At 45.2% G+C, this 18,122-nt stretch overlaps 1 protein-coding gene across 10 annotated transcripts; it reads right to left on the reverse strand.

Annotated features, from left to right (window-relative positions):
- Positions 1–11,083: 11,083 nt before the first annotated feature.
- Positions 11,084–15,698, reverse strand: LOC125544478 (serine/arginine-rich splicing factor SR30). 10 transcript variants are annotated; one of them, XR_007299506.2, is made up of 16 exons: positions 15,428–15,698; positions 14,661–14,752; positions 14,364–14,429; positions 14,133–14,207; positions 13,942–14,047; positions 13,810–13,856; positions 13,637–13,694; positions 13,407–13,456; positions 13,175–13,231; positions 12,995–13,068; positions 12,882–12,917; positions 12,264–12,414; positions 11,941–12,035; positions 11,678–11,711; positions 11,539–11,601; positions 11,084–11,458 (listed from the first exon to the last, which is right to left on the reverse strand). XR_007299506.2 is itself a non-coding variant. In XM_048708188.2 (14 exons), exons 2-14 carry the CDS (start codon positions 14,745–14,747, stop codon positions 11,444–11,446), a joined length of 768 nt encoding a protein of 255 aa, XP_048564145.2. In that variant the 5' UTR covers positions 14,748–14,752; positions 15,428–15,698; the 3' UTR covers positions 11,084–11,443. The 10 variants fall into 10 exon arrangements, 2 of the variants coding, with proteins under 2 accessions (XP_048564145.2, XP_048564147.2); XR_007299499.2 differs by lacking the exons at positions 11,941–12,035; positions 12,264–12,414 and having other exon boundaries at positions 11,084–11,276; positions 11,390–11,458; XR_007299502.2 differs by lacking the exon at positions 11,941–12,035.
- Positions 15,699–18,122: the final 2,424 nt, after the last annotated feature.

Raw genomic sequence — 18,122 nt, forward strand, 5'->3', positions numbered from 1 at the left:
GCATGTATTCCGAATATAGTCATACATGCTTATAGAAAATAACTTGCATGACATCTTTTGTCCTACCCTCCCATGGCAGCGGGGTCCTATTGGAAACTAAGGTATATTAAGGCCTCCTTTTAATAGAGTACCGGACCAAAGCATTAACACATAGTGAATACATGAACTCCTCAAACTGCGGTCATCACCGGTAATGGTCCCGATTATTGTCACTTCGGGGTTAACGGATCATAACACATAATAGGTGACTATAGACTTGCAAGATAGGATCAAGAACTCACATATATTCATGGAAACATAATAGGTTCAGATCTAAAATCATGGCACTCGGGCCCTAGTGACAAGCATTAAGCATAGCAAAGTCATAGCAACATCAATCTTAGAACATAGTGGATACTAGGGATCAAACCCTAACAAAACTAACTCAATTACATGATAAATCTCATCCAACCCATCACCGTCCAGCAAGCCTATGATGGAATTGCTCACGCACGGTGGTGAGCATCATGAAATTGGTGATGGAGGAAGGTTGATGATGACGATGGCGACGGATTCCCCTCTCCGGAGCCCCGAACGGACTCCAGATCAGCCCTCCCGAGAGAGTTTAGGGCTTGGCGGCGGGCCCGTATCGTAAAACGTGATGAATCCTTCTCTCTAATTTTTTTATCCCCGAACACGAATATATGGAGTTGGAGTTGAGGTCGGTGGAGCGTCAGGGGGCCCAAGAGGCAGGGGGCGCGCCCAGGGGGGTAGGCGCGCCTCCCACCCTCGTGGACAGGGTGTTGGCCCCTGACGTGGATTCTTCTTCCAGTATTTTTTATATATTTCAAAAATAATCTCCGTTGATTTTTAGGTCATTCCGAGAAAATTTATTTCTGCACAAAAATAACACCATGGCAATTCTGCTGAAAATAGTGTCAGTCCAGGTTAGTTCCATTCAAATCATGCAAGTTAGAGTCCAAAACAAGGGCAAAAGTGTTTGGCAAAGTAGATACGATGGAGACGTATCAGTGGTAAGCAGTATGACTATTATCACCCACAACTCTTTGTGTTCTACTCGTGTGTATAACATCTACGCATAGATCTGGCTCGGATGCCACTGTTGGGGAACGTAGTAATTCAAAAAAATTCCTAGGATCACGCAAGATCTAACTAGGAGATGCATAGCAACGAGAGGGGAGAGTGTGTCCACGTACCCTCGTAGACCAAAAGCAGAAGTGTTTAGTAACGAGGTTGATATAGTCGAACGTCTTCACGATCCAACCGATCCAAGTACCAAACGTATGGCACCTCTGTGTTCAGCAAACATTCAGCACGATGACATCCCTTGAGCTCTTGATCCAGTTGAGGACGATGGAGAGTTCCGTCAGCATGACGGCGTGGCGACGGTGACGATGAAGTTACCGGCGCAGGGCTTCACCTAAGCACTACGAAGATATGACCGAGGTGTTGAACTGTGGAGGGGGCACCGAACACGGCTAAGAGATTGTCTATTGTGTCTTTGGGGTGCCCCCACCTCCGTATATAAAGGGGGAGGAGGAGTTGGCTGGCCAAAGGGGGCACACCATGGGGGAGTCCTACTTGGACTCCTAGTCCAAGTAGGATTCGCCCCCGCCCCCTCCTTCCTTCCACCGAAGAGGAAAAGGGGAAGGAAGAGAGAGGGAGAAGGAAAGAGGGGGGCCGCCCCCTTCCCTTGTCCAATTCGGTTTGGGCAAGGGGAGGGCGCGCTCCTCCTCACGTGGCCTTTCTCCTCTCCTCCAATATGGCCCAATAGGCCCGATACTTCCTGATGTCTACTACACAACCTTCTTCTTGTAGACGTTGTTGGGCCTCCAAGTGCAGAGGTTTGTAGGACAGTAGCAAATTTCCCTCAAGTGGATGACCTAAGGTTTATCAATCCGTAGGAGGCGTGGGATGAAGATGGTCTCTCTCAAGCAACCCTGCAACCAAATAACAAAGAGTCTCTTGTGTCCCCAACACACCCAATACAATGGTAAATTGTATAGGTGCACTAGTTCGGCGAAGAGATGGTGATACAAGTGCAATATGGATAGTAGATAATAGTTTTTGTAATATGAAAATATAAAAACAGCAAGGTAGCAAATGATAAAAGTGAGCATAAACGGTATTGCAATGATAGGAAACAAGGCCTGGGGTTCATACTTTCACTAGTGTAAGTTCCCTCAACAATAATAACATAATTGGATCACATAACTATCCCTGAACATGCAACAAAGAGTCACTCCAAAGTCACTAATAGCGGAGAACGAACGAAGAGATTATGGTAAGGTACGAAACCACCTCAAAGTTATTATTTCCAATCAATCCATTGGGCTATTCCTATAAGTGTCACAAACATCCCTAGAGTTCGTACTAGAATAACACCTTAAGACACAAATCAATCAAAACCCTGATGTCACCTAGATACTCCAATGTCACCTCAAGTATCCGTGGGCATGATTATACGATATGCGTCACACAATCTCAGATTCATCTATTCAACCAACACAAAGGACCTCAAAGAGTGCCCCAAAGTTCTACCGGAGAATCACGATGAAAACGTGTGCCAACCCCTATGCATAGGTTCATGGGCGGAACCCGCAAGTTGATCACCAAAACATACATCAAGTGAATCGCGTGGTATCCCATTGTCACCACAGATACGCACGGCAAGACATACATCAAGTGTTCTCAAATCTTTAAAGACTCAATCCGATAAGATAACTTCAAAGGGGAAACTCAATCCATTACAAGAGAGTAGAGGGGGAGGATAAACATAAGATCCAACTATAATAGCAAAGCTCGCGATACATCAAGATCGTGCCAAATCAAGAACACGAGAGAGAGAGAGATCAAACACATAGCTACTGGTACATACCCTCAGCCCCGAGGGAGAACTACTCCCTCCTCGTCATGGAGAGCGCCGGGATGATGAAGATGGCCACCGGAGAAGGATTCCCCCTCCGGCAGGGTGCCGGAACAGGTCTAGATTGGTTTTCGGTGGCTACAGAGGCTTTTGGCGGCGGAACTCCTGATCTATTGTCTGTTCTAGAAGTTTTAGGGTACGTGAGTATATATGGGTGCAGGAAGTACGTCGGTGGAGCTTCGGGGGCCCCACGAGGCAGGGGGCGCGCCCTAGGGAGGCGCCCCCCACCCTCGTGAGCACCTCCCTTGGCTCCTGACGTGGGGTCCAAGTCCACCCGGTAGCTTTCCTTCCAAAAATAACTTCTCCAGTTGATTTCATTCCGTTTCGACTCCGTTTGATATTCCTTTTCTTCAAAACACCGAAATAGGCAAAAAACAACAATTCTGGGCTGGGCCTCCGGTTAATAGGTTAGTCCCAAAAAATAATATAAAAGCGGATAATAAAGCCCAATGTTGCCCAAAACAGTAGATAACATGGCATGGAGCAATCAAAAATTATAGATACGTTGGAGACGTATCACTCCCCCCCCCCCCGGGGGGGTCCAATAACCCCTCGGTACTCCGGTAAAATATCGGAATCACTCGGAACCATTCTGATGTCCGAATATAACCTTCCAATATATGAATCTTTACCTCTCGACCATTTCGAGACTCCTTGTCATGTCCGTGATCTCATCCAGGACTCCGAACAAACTTCGGTCATCAAATCACATAACTCATAATACAAATCGTCATCAAACGTTAAGCGTGCGGACCCTATGGGTTCGAGAACTATGTAGACATGACCGAGACACATCTCTGGTCAATAACCATTAGCGGAACCTGGATGCTCATATTGGCTCCTACATATTCTACGAAGATCTTTATCGGTCAAACCGCATAACAACATACGTTATTCCCTTTGTCATCGGTATGTTACTTGCCCGAGATTCGATCGTCGGTATCATCATACCTAGTTCAATCTCGTTACCGGAAAGTCTCTTTACTCGTTCAGTAATGCATCATCCCGTGACTAACTCATTAGTCACATTGCTTGCAAGGCTTATAGTGATGTGCATTACCGAGAGGGCCCAGAGATACTTCTCTGATACACGGAGTGGCAAATCCTGATCTCGATCTATGCCAACTCAACAAACACCATCAGAGACACCTGTAGAGCATCTTTATAATCACCCAGTTACGTTGTGACGTTTGATAGCACACAAGATGTTCCTTCGGTATTCGGGAGTTGCATAATCTCATAGTTAGAGGAATATGTATAAGTCATGAAGAAAGCAATATCAATAAAACAAAACGATCATTATGCTAGGCTAACGGATGGGTCTTGTCCATCACATCATTCTCTAATGATGTGATCCCGTTCATCAAATGACAACACATGTCTATGGTCAGGAAACTTAACCATCTTTGATTAACGAGCTAGTCAAGTAGAGACATACTAGGGACACTCTGTTTGTCTATGTATTCACACATGTACTAAGTTTCCAGTTAATACAATTCTAGCATGAATAATAAACATTTATCACGATATAAGGAAATATAAATAACAATTTTATTATTGCCTCTAGGACATATTTCCTTCAGTATAAACCTTCTCCATTCATGTTCTTTTGTAAACCAAGTCCAAGAAGACCTTTGCCATTGCTCACGCAACTAGGAACAGAAACCTTGCATTGAAGGACGAGAAAGAGGTTGCGCAACCATCAAGAGTGGAAGATGTTGTTGAAGAAAGTTGTTATGAAAAAGATGACACCTCGTGCGCGACAAATGACTTTGTGAAAGACTTGGCTCTTTTGGTCAAGAAATATCCGGGCACCATGACGAACAAGGGGAAGAACCTCAATGGAAAATCCTTTGGAAGGAGAAACTATTACAATTGTGATAGGCCAAGACACTTTTGTGCATGATTTCCCATATGAGGGACGTGAAGAAAAATCCGAGAAGCTTGTGCCCATGAAGAAGAAATTCTCCAAGTTCACCAAGAGGAATGAAGACTAGGCTCTTGTTCATGAGGAGTACATGTCCGGAGGTGAAGATGATGGTGATGATGCATGATCGTGTGGGCACAGACGCCATTCCCGTGCATGTGATTGCCTCCTCCTCCACCACCAGCCTCTTCGACTCCCACAATGAGGACAAGCCCTTCTCTCATCGTCACCTCATGGCTAAAGAGGTAAAAACACATTGCAAATCTCCAAAACACACTTTGCACACTTCCGATGTCTGATGTGAGGTGTTGGAGGATGAGCGTGATGATAGTGTGGATAATGATGAGGAATCCTTAATGGCTTTCATGAAAACTCTTCATGGTGAGGCTTGTGCTCGTTTTGGCGATCTCCTTAAGTCACTCGCCGAACGCGATGACTTCACTGAGAATGCTGAAAACCTTTCATAGGGAAAAAAAGAGAGACCAGAACTTCTCGAGCACGAACTACATGAAGAGAGTGCCATGGGAGTATCACTTGAAGAAGCCATGTCTTCCAACCAAATTGATTTTGTTAAAACTAATGATGACTTGCAAATTGCATTTGAGAACAAAGTTTCCCTTAAGGTTAAAAATGAAAGCCTTCTAGTTACTCACACAAGACTTGTTGAGGAATATGAGCTCCTTGTGAAAAGTTCCAAGGTTGTCAAAGGTGACCTCATTGCCCTCACCGAGTCTTATGTTTAACTTAAAGCTACTACCATTAAGGCTCTTACTTATGTCCCGCGTATTAAGTTACATGATGATCCGTGTGTCGCTAATCTGTCCTTGAGTGACCTCTATGCTAGAGGAAAATAGGCCGTTGAAAGCCAATTTGAGAATGGTATTGTATCTTGCATTCAAGGCTAAAAGGAAAATTGTGTTTGGTCCGTCTTCTTGAAACAAAATGAACAAGAAGAGAACAAAAGGAAGAAGATCGGTCCAACTCCTCCGCCCCAACAAGAGATAGTCTTTGTGCCGGTTATGATTCGCATTTCGGTCAATTCCATGTGATCGTCTTTAAGAGGAGCGATCTCAAATTGGTGTTTGCTTGGCATGTTGAAGACAATCTTTACATGGTTGATTTCTCAAAAGAGGAAACTCGTCTTAAAATATGTCTTGTAGATGTGCATGCTCTAGGCAATGCAACCAAAAGACCGATCTGATGAAAGAGACTAGGCAGCACATTATACGTCAACACTTCTCCTCACGTGTGGCTCCCTCGGGCCTAAACATGAACCGAAAATGGGCTGCAATTTAATTGCGCCAGCCGGGTCTTGAACTCAAGACCTCTTGTCTCTGATACCATATAGAAGTGCACGCTCTAGCCAATGCAACCAAAAGACCGATCTGATGAAAGAGACTAGACAACACATTATACGTCAACATGTCTAATGACCAAAGCCGATGTGGGGTGGCTATGAGACCGACGGCTAGCCCACGTTGGCATGAGAAATTTACAAGCTCTAAGGGTAGCATATCCCCCGGCCGGTGCGTGCCCCGGTACACTGCGTGGGTGACGCTCTTGGCCAGCGCACCGCTTTAATGCCGGATCTAGTATGAGAAAAAAAAGGTTCAGATTAATGCGCGGACTGATGCAAGACTATGTTGAATGATAAAACACGTAAAACCCGCATAATTCAGCCAGATGAGACGGCTTGAGGGTCCGTGTTAAAGATGCCCTTAGAACCCAACGAAGCATTGCAGATTGCAGCTGATGGCATTAAAGATGCCCTTAGAACCCAACGAAGCATTGCAGATTGCAGCTGATGCCATATTGCCATTCTCTCCCTGTACTGAACCAACAAAAACTGTTTATAAACAGTGTCCAGGATTTTTTATTTCTTTCTTTTGCATAGTGTCAAGGATGGCGGCCGCCAAGTTGCATGTATGCTGGCCACGGAGGGGCCGGGCCAGCCTCCAGTATGGGGCTCCAAAGAAGGCAGGTGGGCAGGTGTGGGATGAGGGGAGGGGCGTGGCCTTCACATGAAGTGTGGACCAGGCCAGCCAAGTGCATTCCCCCCTGGCCCCTGCTCTGAAACAATTTGCAGCTGCTGGCCTGTCTCGTGCTCACCGCTGACAATTGCCCGCTGCTTTCCTTCCAATTCATTTCCGCCTCCTGCTCTTGTTTCTTTCTCTCTCCGTCTCTAGGGCTTATCTCTCTCTATATCTTGGAGTATTTTTCTATGCACTGCTCGAATAATGCAGAGACGCGCGCATGGGCCTCTTGTCTTTTAGGTCGTTTTTTGTAGCAGGGATGGGGTGGGATGGGGGGGCGAGATTCTATCTGCGATTTGGCTGTTGGTTTTTTGCCAATTGTGTTGTGTTCCAGATAAGGGCCAGGCCGATGAGAAAACAAGATAACTTAGCTGTCCCCTCCAAAGCCACTTGTTTGTCTTAGCTTGTCTATATCTATCTATCTAATCTATCTGGCCTATGTGCTAAACTACTTGTGCAGGTGGCTGGTGGTCTCATCAACTTCTACCTCGCTCCATCTCCCCCTCGTTAAAATTTACCCGAGTATACACACTGGCATTTTTTTCTCGTAATAGTTACAAAGGAAATAATCGGTGCGTTCTCTGCTGAGCTCATTATCTCAAGTAGCATAGCTCGCATGATAAACAATTGCATTTAGCACCGATGCACGTGTTTACACGTCATTATACATCTGTACGTGAGAGAGAGAGAGAGGCGAGGAAACGGAAACTGCTGGAAGGGGTGAGGTGTAGAGGCAGCTGCATGATTTGGACGGAAGTGAAAGGGATAATTAGGCGCCGCTGATGGAGCACCTCGATTTTCTTGCGCGCTGACGGATTCTTTCTCTTTCTCTTGGCGGGAGCGCCGACGGGCAGTGAAGCAACCGACAACATCATCAGGTGATAAGCTGCCTTCCGTTGGCCTTTCTATATCCATCCATCCACGGAAGCGCGAGTTTTCCTTCAAAACAAAAAAATAAATAACAGTAGGGGTAAATATCATTCTACAGTTTAGGCCTTCTTTGCTTTAGAGGAATTTCATAGGAATTCTAGAGGATAGGATTCTTTATAGGATTTTTTCCCTTAGAGCCCTTTGGTTCATAGGAATGGATTCCTATTCCTATATAGGATTGGTTCCTATCCTTCACATTTCATAGGAAAATAAGAGTCTAGACTCAATGGAAAAATTCCTTTGGGGTCAACCAAATGACATCTTGTTTCCTATTCCTATTCATAGGATTTGAGATACATGTCATCTCATTTTCTACAAGATTCCTATTTTTATAATAATTCTATCCTATGAACCAAAAGATGTCTTAGAAGCCAGAAAATTGTCCAATGGTATTAGTATATACTGGTACTGCTACCATGCAACAAAAAAAAAGTTACTCTACTCCTATTGTATAGTAGTACCACTACTAGTGCGGAGTACACGTAAACAAAAAGTACTCCGTAATAAAAATCTGGCACCACGTACCCGTCCTTATCTCACAGTGCCCACGGCCATGGCCATGCATATGCCGTGTCTTTCCGTGACTCTCGTTGTACTACCACTGCCGCTTAATTAAGCACGACGAGACGAGACGATCCGGCTGAGTCTCTCTTCTTCTTCTTTTGTCACGGCGCGTCGACAAGGGTTTCCTCCAGCTCAGCTGCAGATGGAGCCACGTACGTTGCAAATGGTGAATATAGTAGTATCGCTGCAAAATGATGCTATGATCACGCCGTCGTGGACGGGTGGAGGGTTAGATCGGGCGGGAAAAGGCGCGTATGTACTCCTCGTCTGCACTGCACGCCCTCCCCAGAAAACAAAAGGCACGCGATATTCCTAACACATCTTTTTGTAATCTTCAGTTAACTAATCCAGCTATGTGTGTGTGGCTAGCTTTCACTAGGCCCGGTGCTCGCATCGCATCGCATGCATGCTCGATAAACACATGCGGCAGGACGTCGCTCACACTTGCAAGCTTCGGTTTCACATCACATTCACATCCACGCGATCCACCTGAGCGTTTTGCTTGGTAACAAATCGACCCAGCTGCAGGCAGGGGCGCTGACGTGGCGGTGGTTAAGCGTGCAGTACAAATACACCAATATATGTAAGCTAAAGTGGTAGGGCGATCAACGCATGTGAAGGCTGGCCGGCTGGCCGGAAGAACGAGATAGAAAACGTGGGCTCTTTCCGCCATCGTCGGTAGACGGTATCATTAGGCGCATATTTAGCCCGCCCGCGATTTGGTTTGTTTAGGACACCAAGGCCTTTTGACCGGGTGCGGGTGGTTGGGGTTGGAGGGGAGGAGCCCCCTGCAGCCCTGCCGCGCCATTTGTTTTTGTTGTATCATCTCATCTCTACCTGCACGCATGTGAAGATTATTTTCCACAGGTGTGAACACTGATCACGGACGAGCTAATGGGGTCTTATAAATCTGCCCACGCTGACGCTGGTATCAGCAGGCAGCGGCCACTAGTTAACGGCCTTTTCTGTTGCGTGGATCGGTTCGCGAATCACTTGTGTCATAAAGCTTCCTAAACAATGCGTCGCTGTTTCCCTGTATTTTGACCAGAGGAGCTGAGCTCGGCTGGTTTCCAGGCCGGTCTGTCAAAGTCGTCTCGTTGGCTGAAGCACGCATGCTCTGACTTGACTTGTAACCATCGCCATAAGCTCAGTTTTGGGACGACGAGATTCAACATTCAAGCACTGGACAGCTACATACACATACTCCTGTATTAAGCGTAGACTTTAGGGTGGAGCCTATGCTCTCTCTGCCTGCCAGATGCATCTCACCGGAAGCACCATGGACATGTGTACCGTCGCTCACCTATTACGTTACAGTGTGCGTACTGCTGGTACGTACTATGCCATCAGTGATCTCCAACAGTGTATCAGCGACCGATGATGGCAAGAGGGGGCGAGCAACAGCGTAAAGCACGTACGTGACAACCTTAATCATCTGAGCCGAGGTACGGCCCACACTCCACAGTGGAATGACAGGAACCCATCACAGGCACAGCGCAGGGTTAGGGTTCTCTTCTCCTGGCTGGGCGTCATATTTTCCTCGTGAAGGGAGTTAAGGCCGACAAGTGAGCCAGCCAGCCAGCCAGCCGTATAGGGCCTACGTGTACGTTGTCGCACCGCACCGTCACAGTTTGTACTGCGCCTCTTGTCTAGTTGTGTAAGTGTTCCTGCTGCCTATTAGTGCCCGTGCTTTTGGTCACAGTGCAGTGCAAGCAATGTAGGCTCGTCATGTCTGGGTGCTTCCGGCTTGCCACTCATGTGCAGTGCAGTAGTCTCTCTTTAAAAGCTAAGCTTGCTACCTCTGCCGCGTTCGTTTTTGTCGGCGCAAACTTTGTTTTGCAAGCCACGCTCGCTTTGTTAAGCTAACACAAGACAAGTGGTACTCCAAGCCTAACATCCAAAATGCCTTGTGCACTCGACGAGCATACGGCTACAAAGCCTACAATGCACATCAACCTACTTGGAACTTAAAAAACTATCAAGATAGAATAAAACTATACTACCGACGGGTGCATGCACTGGTTATAGGGCTAGACTAGAGGGCTAGAGCAGAAACGTGCCCTACAACCCATCACAGGCACGGCACATCCGCGTGTTCTGTCTAGACGCGCTGATAACATTATTTTTCGATGTTGCTAAAACATCTGCAGTTGTTTTAAAATTTCTTCCGATCAGCGTTATTTTATGATGATAACCCCTTGGTGGGGTGGTGCCGTCGTGGGCTGTCTGTTTTGTCATTCAACCGCTTCTCCAATCCCAGCCCGCGTGCAAAGAAACTGATGCTGATGCAGAGCAAGCTCACAGAAGAAATGGAAACAAGACAGCAACCCGTGCAAGCAATGTAGTATGGCAATGTCAACGATGTAATAATCGGGACATAGGCTAGCTTTCACCTTGCCATTTGCTTGCTCTGCATGGCTATGGCTCAGGAATTCTTTCCAACAAAAAATTTGTGCTCTTAGCTGAAATACGAGCATATCAGTCTGTCGGTTCAGAGGGAGTTGGTCAGTCAAAAACAATGCACCAACAAGAGCCCATCCCACCGAAGATCGCACGAAGAGACAACCTCGATCGCCTACGTATGTGGGCACTCGGCGGCCAGGGTTGGCGACCATAGCAGCACCTCGGACACCAGTGGCATGGGTGCACGGCATGGCAACGAGCTCGAGATCGGCCCCAGGCCTCGATGACAACCACCTGGGGTTGAAAAACATAATGCGGCTATGCCAGCCGTGCTTATTACAAACATAAGAGTTACGGAAAAACATAATGTGACAACATAACACATTGCCACAAGTGCAGGTCTCCTCTGAATTCAAGTTACCACAAACTGCAGATCAATCTCCAAGTCATTCAAGAAAAGGTACAGGTCTCCTCTGAATATACAACTCTAAATCTGAGAACATAGCACATAACAAGTAGACAGGCAGGCATCATGATAAGCGCAATGCTCCAGTCTCGCAAACATAGCGTTGTGCAGAACATGATAAAGCATATGCAACCACCTACGACGCAAACTGCGATCCTGAAGTAGTCACTCACTGCTTCCAGGTGCGCCCAAGATCAATCCGACCTCACCTGCCAGAACAGACACCATATTAGCACAAGCTAATCATAAGCGATTTCTCAGAAAGAGGCGAGAGAGTGCTCTGTATTACAGGAGATGCAGAGCGGGATAAGCTCCTGCTCCGAGGGCTTCTGCTCACGGATTTTCCAGAAACCTGCAAAAGAGTTCCATTAGCTTCTTCGAACAAGTGGCTCGAGTAAAGATTCTGCCAACAGATTGTCAAGATTTACCGAAGAAACAGGAGACCGAGATCTTGACAGTGACCTGCAAAATGTTTCAGAAACCAAGTTCATTACTCAGAAGTGTTGTGTAATCCAAAATTAACACCAAAACCAACCTGACAACCATACCCATCCTCTATGGAATATAACAGGCTAAGTAGATTATACGAGAGCGATATCACAGTGCATATTTATGCATTTGGCTCTTTATACCTATCATCAGATGTGACTACTGAATATGAAACTGAACATAGAAAGTAACCAAGACATACATCCGCATTTGTCATGCCAACCTCTTTGCATGTACACTTGCCCCATAAAACCATTTGCCCTTCATCCTTCTCTATCCAGTTGTTAATGCTAACCTCTTAGCTCCCGCAAAAAAAAAAAATGCCAACCTCTTAGCAAACTTGCCCCAGAAAATGATTGACAAACAACATTTCCCATTCATCTTCTCTACAGTAGAATGCAAGATTAACTAACTCAAAACTTAAAGTTTAATGAAAACAAGGGCCTTTTAGTGATTATATGAAATTTAAGCCAAGAATTAATATCATTTAAAGAATACCACAAGACCCACTCCACATATCCTTACTATCAGGACCATCTTGCTGCTAGGACTTGTTGCTCACTGGCCATACATGCTGATAATCCAGCTCTACTATCCATAGTTCCAAACCATCATGCTGAACTCAACGCATCCAATTTTCTATGGAAGCAGTCCCCAGATCGCCGCATGGCCAGATCTAGGAAAAACAAAAGAAAACCTTAAATGCCGCAAGGTTAACTAGCCAGCTCTGCATGTTTCATCATTCATTGGAACATAGAAAAACGATGGAGTCCGAGCTAACAGTGAAAAGAGATAGATTCTCTACAAGATTTAAACAAACTAGCTATATAATCTTGAGGAGAAGCAGAGATACCCTCTCTGTTCCCAAATATAAGTCGTGTTGGCATTTCAATTTAAACTGCCAAAACATCTTATATTTAGAAACAGAGGTAGTACATCAAAACAACCATTCGAAGACCTATTTCTGTTTTTGTAACCAAAGAAATGACATGCATGCAAAAACGGAGTTCAAGTAATTCGATCCTTTCAGGTGTATCACGTTGTATATCAAGATCAAATTTGTTCCTATTTCTTCCAAAAGCGAAATCACTGGTACTACTAACAGAAAAACTTGCAGCTATTTATATATACAGAATGACAAACCTTTCATCCACAGGTAAGGGTGATCGAGAGACAGATCTAAGGAACAATGCACTCAAATATCAGTACTTGTCATGAAACTTGGTGTAAATACGAATGAAAGAAATTTAAGATACCTGCTATAGCTGCGACTTCTTGAGTAAGAGAGGCTACGGCTCCTGCTTCTTGATCTAGCATCATACTGCCTCACCTATAATAAAATAACAACAGATTCATGCTAGTGTAAAATCAAATGGACATGCAGATGCCATCTTAACTACTGTTGAACTATCAGTGAAAAAGAAGTAAACCCATACCCTGATATATGCCCTTGAAAATGCATTTCTGAACTCTGTATCATCAAGCTTCCTAATCTGCAAAATTGCAGTGATAAGAGAGGTATATACCAACTAAAACAAGAACAAACCACACATCCCCAAGGTGCCCTCTTAGCAGATCCTCTCCAACAGCAATCGATGATAGAGAATAGTTTCACAAGAACTTTATCACTAAAAAAAAGCGGAGTGTAGAGATGATATGACAACCTACCGCATATTTCATGTCATCGTAGTTTGTATAATCCACAACTCCAACGGTTGCTGCAACACAAACAAAATACAATTGTCATCAATAGGGAATGCATCATGCTAAACCGTGATTCTGATTTCCAAAGGACAGTGCAATTACAATTCAGGCAGCTGAGCCGAGCAATTAGCTCCTCAAATTTCTAGTGCGCACACTGCTATAATGTCGATATAATTGGAAGCATTGTCACTAACCTCCGCCCTCGCGGTATACATCAGAAAAACAGACATCGCCAGCCCAGCGCATATGGTCCTGAATAAGTAACTTAAGCAATGTAAGTAAATAAAGAAGAACAGACATCGCCAACCAAACTCAATGGACACCAAACTCAAAATGTATAAACAGAAGTTGTGCACAATTCCTGTACCTTGAGATCTTGCCATGACGCTGACGAAGGTAAACCATCAACCATAACTGTGTGGCTCACAACAAGAAAAGAAAAATGAGAATTCCCATCCGGACATATCAATCAACTCATTAACAAGACAGAAGTACAAACCTCGGAACTCAGAGCGCCTAGAAACACCTCCACGGCGTCCATTGCTAAAGCTGCTTGGGCGATCATACGAGTAAGATTGAGCTCTTCCACCATGAGCTAATTCCACCTGAGAGATGAACTTTTCAAACAACAGGCACAAGAAAGCAGTCTTTGCTTTGAACCAAAAAAGGCAACACGCAGTACATGCATACCCGCAGCCTGCAGCCGTCAAAGTCATACCCATCACGGCCATAAATTGCATCATCAGCATCACGGGGATCCTCAAACTAAAGAAGATCATTCTTTGTTAGCATCCAATAATTAGTTATATAAAAAATGAAAACTTAGTTAAGAGAGTAAGTTTAATGCCAAAATAAGAACAATGAGGCTTCTATCATGAATTCTGAGTATAAACCTCTACATGACCATGACAGAATACTGACCTCAACAAAAGCGTAACCAGGAGGCCTTGGAGGAATCTTCAAGTCAATATCGACAATACAGCCATACTGCATAATGATACATAAAATTAAGGCATGAATAAATCTGTTTTAATTCCTTACAATGCGATGTACATGAGGTGCAACCTATATCATACTAGTTTCCTTACTATGTACAAGTTAAACTGAAAAATGGTCAAGAACTTCATCAGTTTGTGCTATAGCCAATTATCTTTACATAATTGCCAAAGCCACAAGAAAAGCTAGTGCAAGAATCATTACACAAAATTGAATATTTACCTTGTAAAAGAGATCCTCAACCTCCCTCTCACGAATGTCCCCAGGGAGATTGCCTACATAAATGGTGCAGCTGTTGCGCCTGCCCATTGTTTCTGCAGTTAAATAAAATAAAATAAAGGTCATACAGCCTATACATGAATATGTAGATGTTCTTTTATGCAAAACATACTACTACTAGCTAGAATGGTGCAGATAAGCATTAGAAGCACAAGCTGGTATAGCAATAGAAGAAAATAAAATTGCCGCCTAAGTAATTGACAGGAAAGAAAGCAGGAAGACAAATTTCATACTCATGTATTTCCAGAATATTATATGTCTACCAGATTTTGCCGATTTAACTACAGAATAGATAATACAACTATCAGAATCAGAGTGCGACCTCAGCTTCCGTCGTCTATCTTCTCACTACAGGAATTAGTGCTAGTAAAAACTTCAGAATTGTTCAACAGACTCTGGACAGTTGGACAGAACACCTTGTTAAAACCTAATCCAAATCTCACATGAGCATGATACCCAAAAGGCCAAAACCGATCTCAATGGTCACCATTCGGAGGGAAATTTGCCCAATCTTGGAACGCCACTACGCACTACCAAGGTTTTCTCTGCTCGAGAATAAGATTTCACGGTATCTGTAACGCTCCATGGCGTAGATGAAACGAACTCCAGAACAGAAACGCTGGATACAATCAGCCCCTCATCGCGATTCACAAAAGGTGCAAATTTTATCTGTGCCTGCGGCACAAAACAGAGGTGGAAGGAGGACGAACCGCGGATTTCTAATCGCGAATAAAACTTGCCACCGCCTGTAGAACGACGGGAAAAGCTGCCGAGAGATTCGGGCGGGGGCAAGCGCGGCGGAGACGGGAGAAACTGACGGAGAACTCAACTACCAGGTGGCGATCGAAGAAATCAATCAATCAAGATGGACAAATGTTCCGAGGTTTTCGGCTGAAGTAGCTGCGGGGCAGAGAGGTAGGACCGGCGGGTCGAGAAGCTTCGGGACTCCGCAGGCGACGCCGCGTGGAAATGCCGCTACGCCAAAAGGTAGAGTAAAATTCGTTCACGGTGACTTGTCCGGTGCGCGCAATTTAGTCGGTGATTTCACAAAGTGATAAACACGGCTAGATACCCGTAAAAAAACACGGCTAGATTAGGTGTCTATTTTTTACCACGTGGCACAGTTTGACTCGTGGTACACCACCACCTTAGTGATTAGGGGCCACAGTGATGCTTCGTGTTTTTTGGCGAGCGCTATCTTGGCCTGCCCACAGCAATAGGCAGGATCACCAGTGACACTTCCGTTTATATGGCTGAAAGGGCGCGCGCGCACATGCAGGGGTGGTCGGAGCGACTACTAGCTTGTGCTGCGAGAGAAGCGCTTCTAAAATCCGTAGTCCAAGCAATTCCTACCTTCAGCATGTCGTGTTTTCTCCTGATCAAGAAAGTATGTAAGACTCTGACATCAGGTATGGCAAAGTTCTTTTGGAGCAGTTCCATTGATCGGCGGTCTATGCATTGGATATCATGGGATAAACTAGCTACACCGAAATGCAAAGGTGGAATGGGCTTTCGTGATCTCCGCCTGTTCAACCTAGCTCTTTTGGGGAAGCACGGATGGCGCTTTATGACTAACCCCAACACTCTATGCGCTCGGGTTTTGAAGGGCCGTTACTTCCCAGATTGTGAGTTTCAGCTCGCCACAGTACCAAAAGCCGCATCTGCTACTTGGCGAGCCATCGTTGCCGGTCGAGAGGCCCTCGATGCTAGCCTTATCAAACGCGTGGGCACCGGTTCAACCATATCCATATGGGAGGACCGATGGATTCCTTCGACAGTATCTATGACTCCCATGCTGAGACCTCAAAATGCTTTTGTTCAGTTGGTTAGTGAGCTGATCGACACTGACAACTAGACATGGAAGACGGAGTTAGTACATGAGCTGTTTATCAGCCCCGATGCACAAGCTATTCTGAACATACCTTTGCGCCAGGGGGTGGTGATGATTTTATGGCATGGGCACATGAAAAATCTGGCATCTACACAGTCAAATCAGCGTACCGGTCTCTAGTGAACAAAAAGGAGTGTTTTGCTCTCGAATAAGGGACTGGTATCGGGTCTTCAACTGACAACGCAGAGCTATGGCGTGCCTTATGTAAACTCAATGTGATCCCTAAAGTTCGGGACTTCTACTGGCGAGTCTTGAGAGGCATTATTCCGGTGGAATGTACCTTGAAGCAGCGCCATATTCAGGAGCTCGGAAGATGCAAAATCTACATGGCCATGGATGAGGATTTAGCTCACGCACTCATTCACTGTTCGCATGCAAAGCAATTCTGGGTGCAAGCTCAACAGTTACTTGATTTCTCTCTACCGAAGCTACACCCAAGCACTTGGTCTCATGACATTTTATGTGACCAACTTTTCTCAGAGAAGAAGCAAGCGATCATAGTCACAGTGATGTGGGCGATCTGGCACTCTCGGAATCGTCTCACACATGATCAGGAGAAACTTGACCCGTCTACTTCTGTGAGACGCATTAAAGAAGATCTAGCGATCTTGGATATACCTCGGCCAGACCTAAAAATCTTGCCAGGTTATGGGTGGCGGCCCCCTGATGGAACGATCATCAAAATAAACACCGACACAACAATTCATCTGGATGGCGGCAATGGTGGAGCAGGGGGGGGGGGTGGCGCGATCAGCTGGTCGCCTCTTGGGAGCATGGAGCAAACCCCTTGTGGGTGTCACGGACCCCCTTATAGCTGAAGCCATGTCTGTACGGGAAGGCGTGCGCTTTGCGAACCTCAGAGGATTTCAGGAGGTGATCATCGAAACTGATTGTCTGGAGGTCGTGGAACTCTGGAAGAATCGTCACAACTCCTTCGCGATTGTGGCACCGTTGTTTTATGAGATAGGAGAGCTAGCTACTGCTTTTTCTTATGTTGATTTTCTTCATGTAATCCGGTCAGCAAACTACCCAGCTCATCTCTATGCCAAGCGTGCTTGCACACTGAGTATGACTGAAAGTTGGCTGGAAGAGACCCCTAGCTTCCTGATGAGTAGCCTGCTGGCTGACGATCCAGCGAATGCTTTTGTTTGAATAAAGCTCTCACTATTGCCTGCAAAAAAAGTGATGCTTCATGTTTAGTTTTATAGTAGCGTGTCATCTGGCTTGTTTTCTTTCTTTCCGGGAAAAAAAGCGATCTTGCGAGGAGAGGTTAGATTTCTTGTGCCGAGAAGTGCATGGATGAATCCGGATAAACCCATTTAAGAAAACACATTTCTAAATTTAAAAAAATCTGAAAAAAAATTGCACGAGTGTTCTATGTGCATGCATAAAGTTTCACGGAAAAATAACTTTTTTATGGCCTGTGCAAAAACGACAAAAAATATGCCGTGGGACACTATTTAGAAGCACTGCAATTTGCGTTTTTTGCCGAGGCAAAACAAAGACATTTTTTC

Source organism: Triticum urartu, chromosome 3A (genome assembly GCF_056163025.1).
Source record: "Triticum urartu cultivar PI428250 chromosome 3A, HENAU_Tu73, whole genome shotgun sequence".
NCBI lineage: Eukaryota > Viridiplantae > Streptophyta > Magnoliopsida > Poales > Poaceae > Triticum > Triticum urartu.

Excerpts from the sequence above, each read along its gene's own strand:
- LOC125544478 (XM_048708188.2), bottom strand. The coding sequence starts at position 14,747 with ATGGGCAGGCGCAACAGCTGCACCATTTATGTAGGCAATCTCCCTGGG. Across the intron at positions 13,857-13,941 it reads TAGGCGCTCTGAGTTCCGAG|TTATGGTTGATGGTTTACCT; the intron begins GTTTGTACTTCT and ends TGAGCCACACAG. Across the intron at positions 11,712-12,881 it reads CCCTTACCTGTGGATGAAAG|GTCACTGTCAAGATCTCGGT; the intron begins GTTTGTCATTCT and ends AACATTTTGCAG.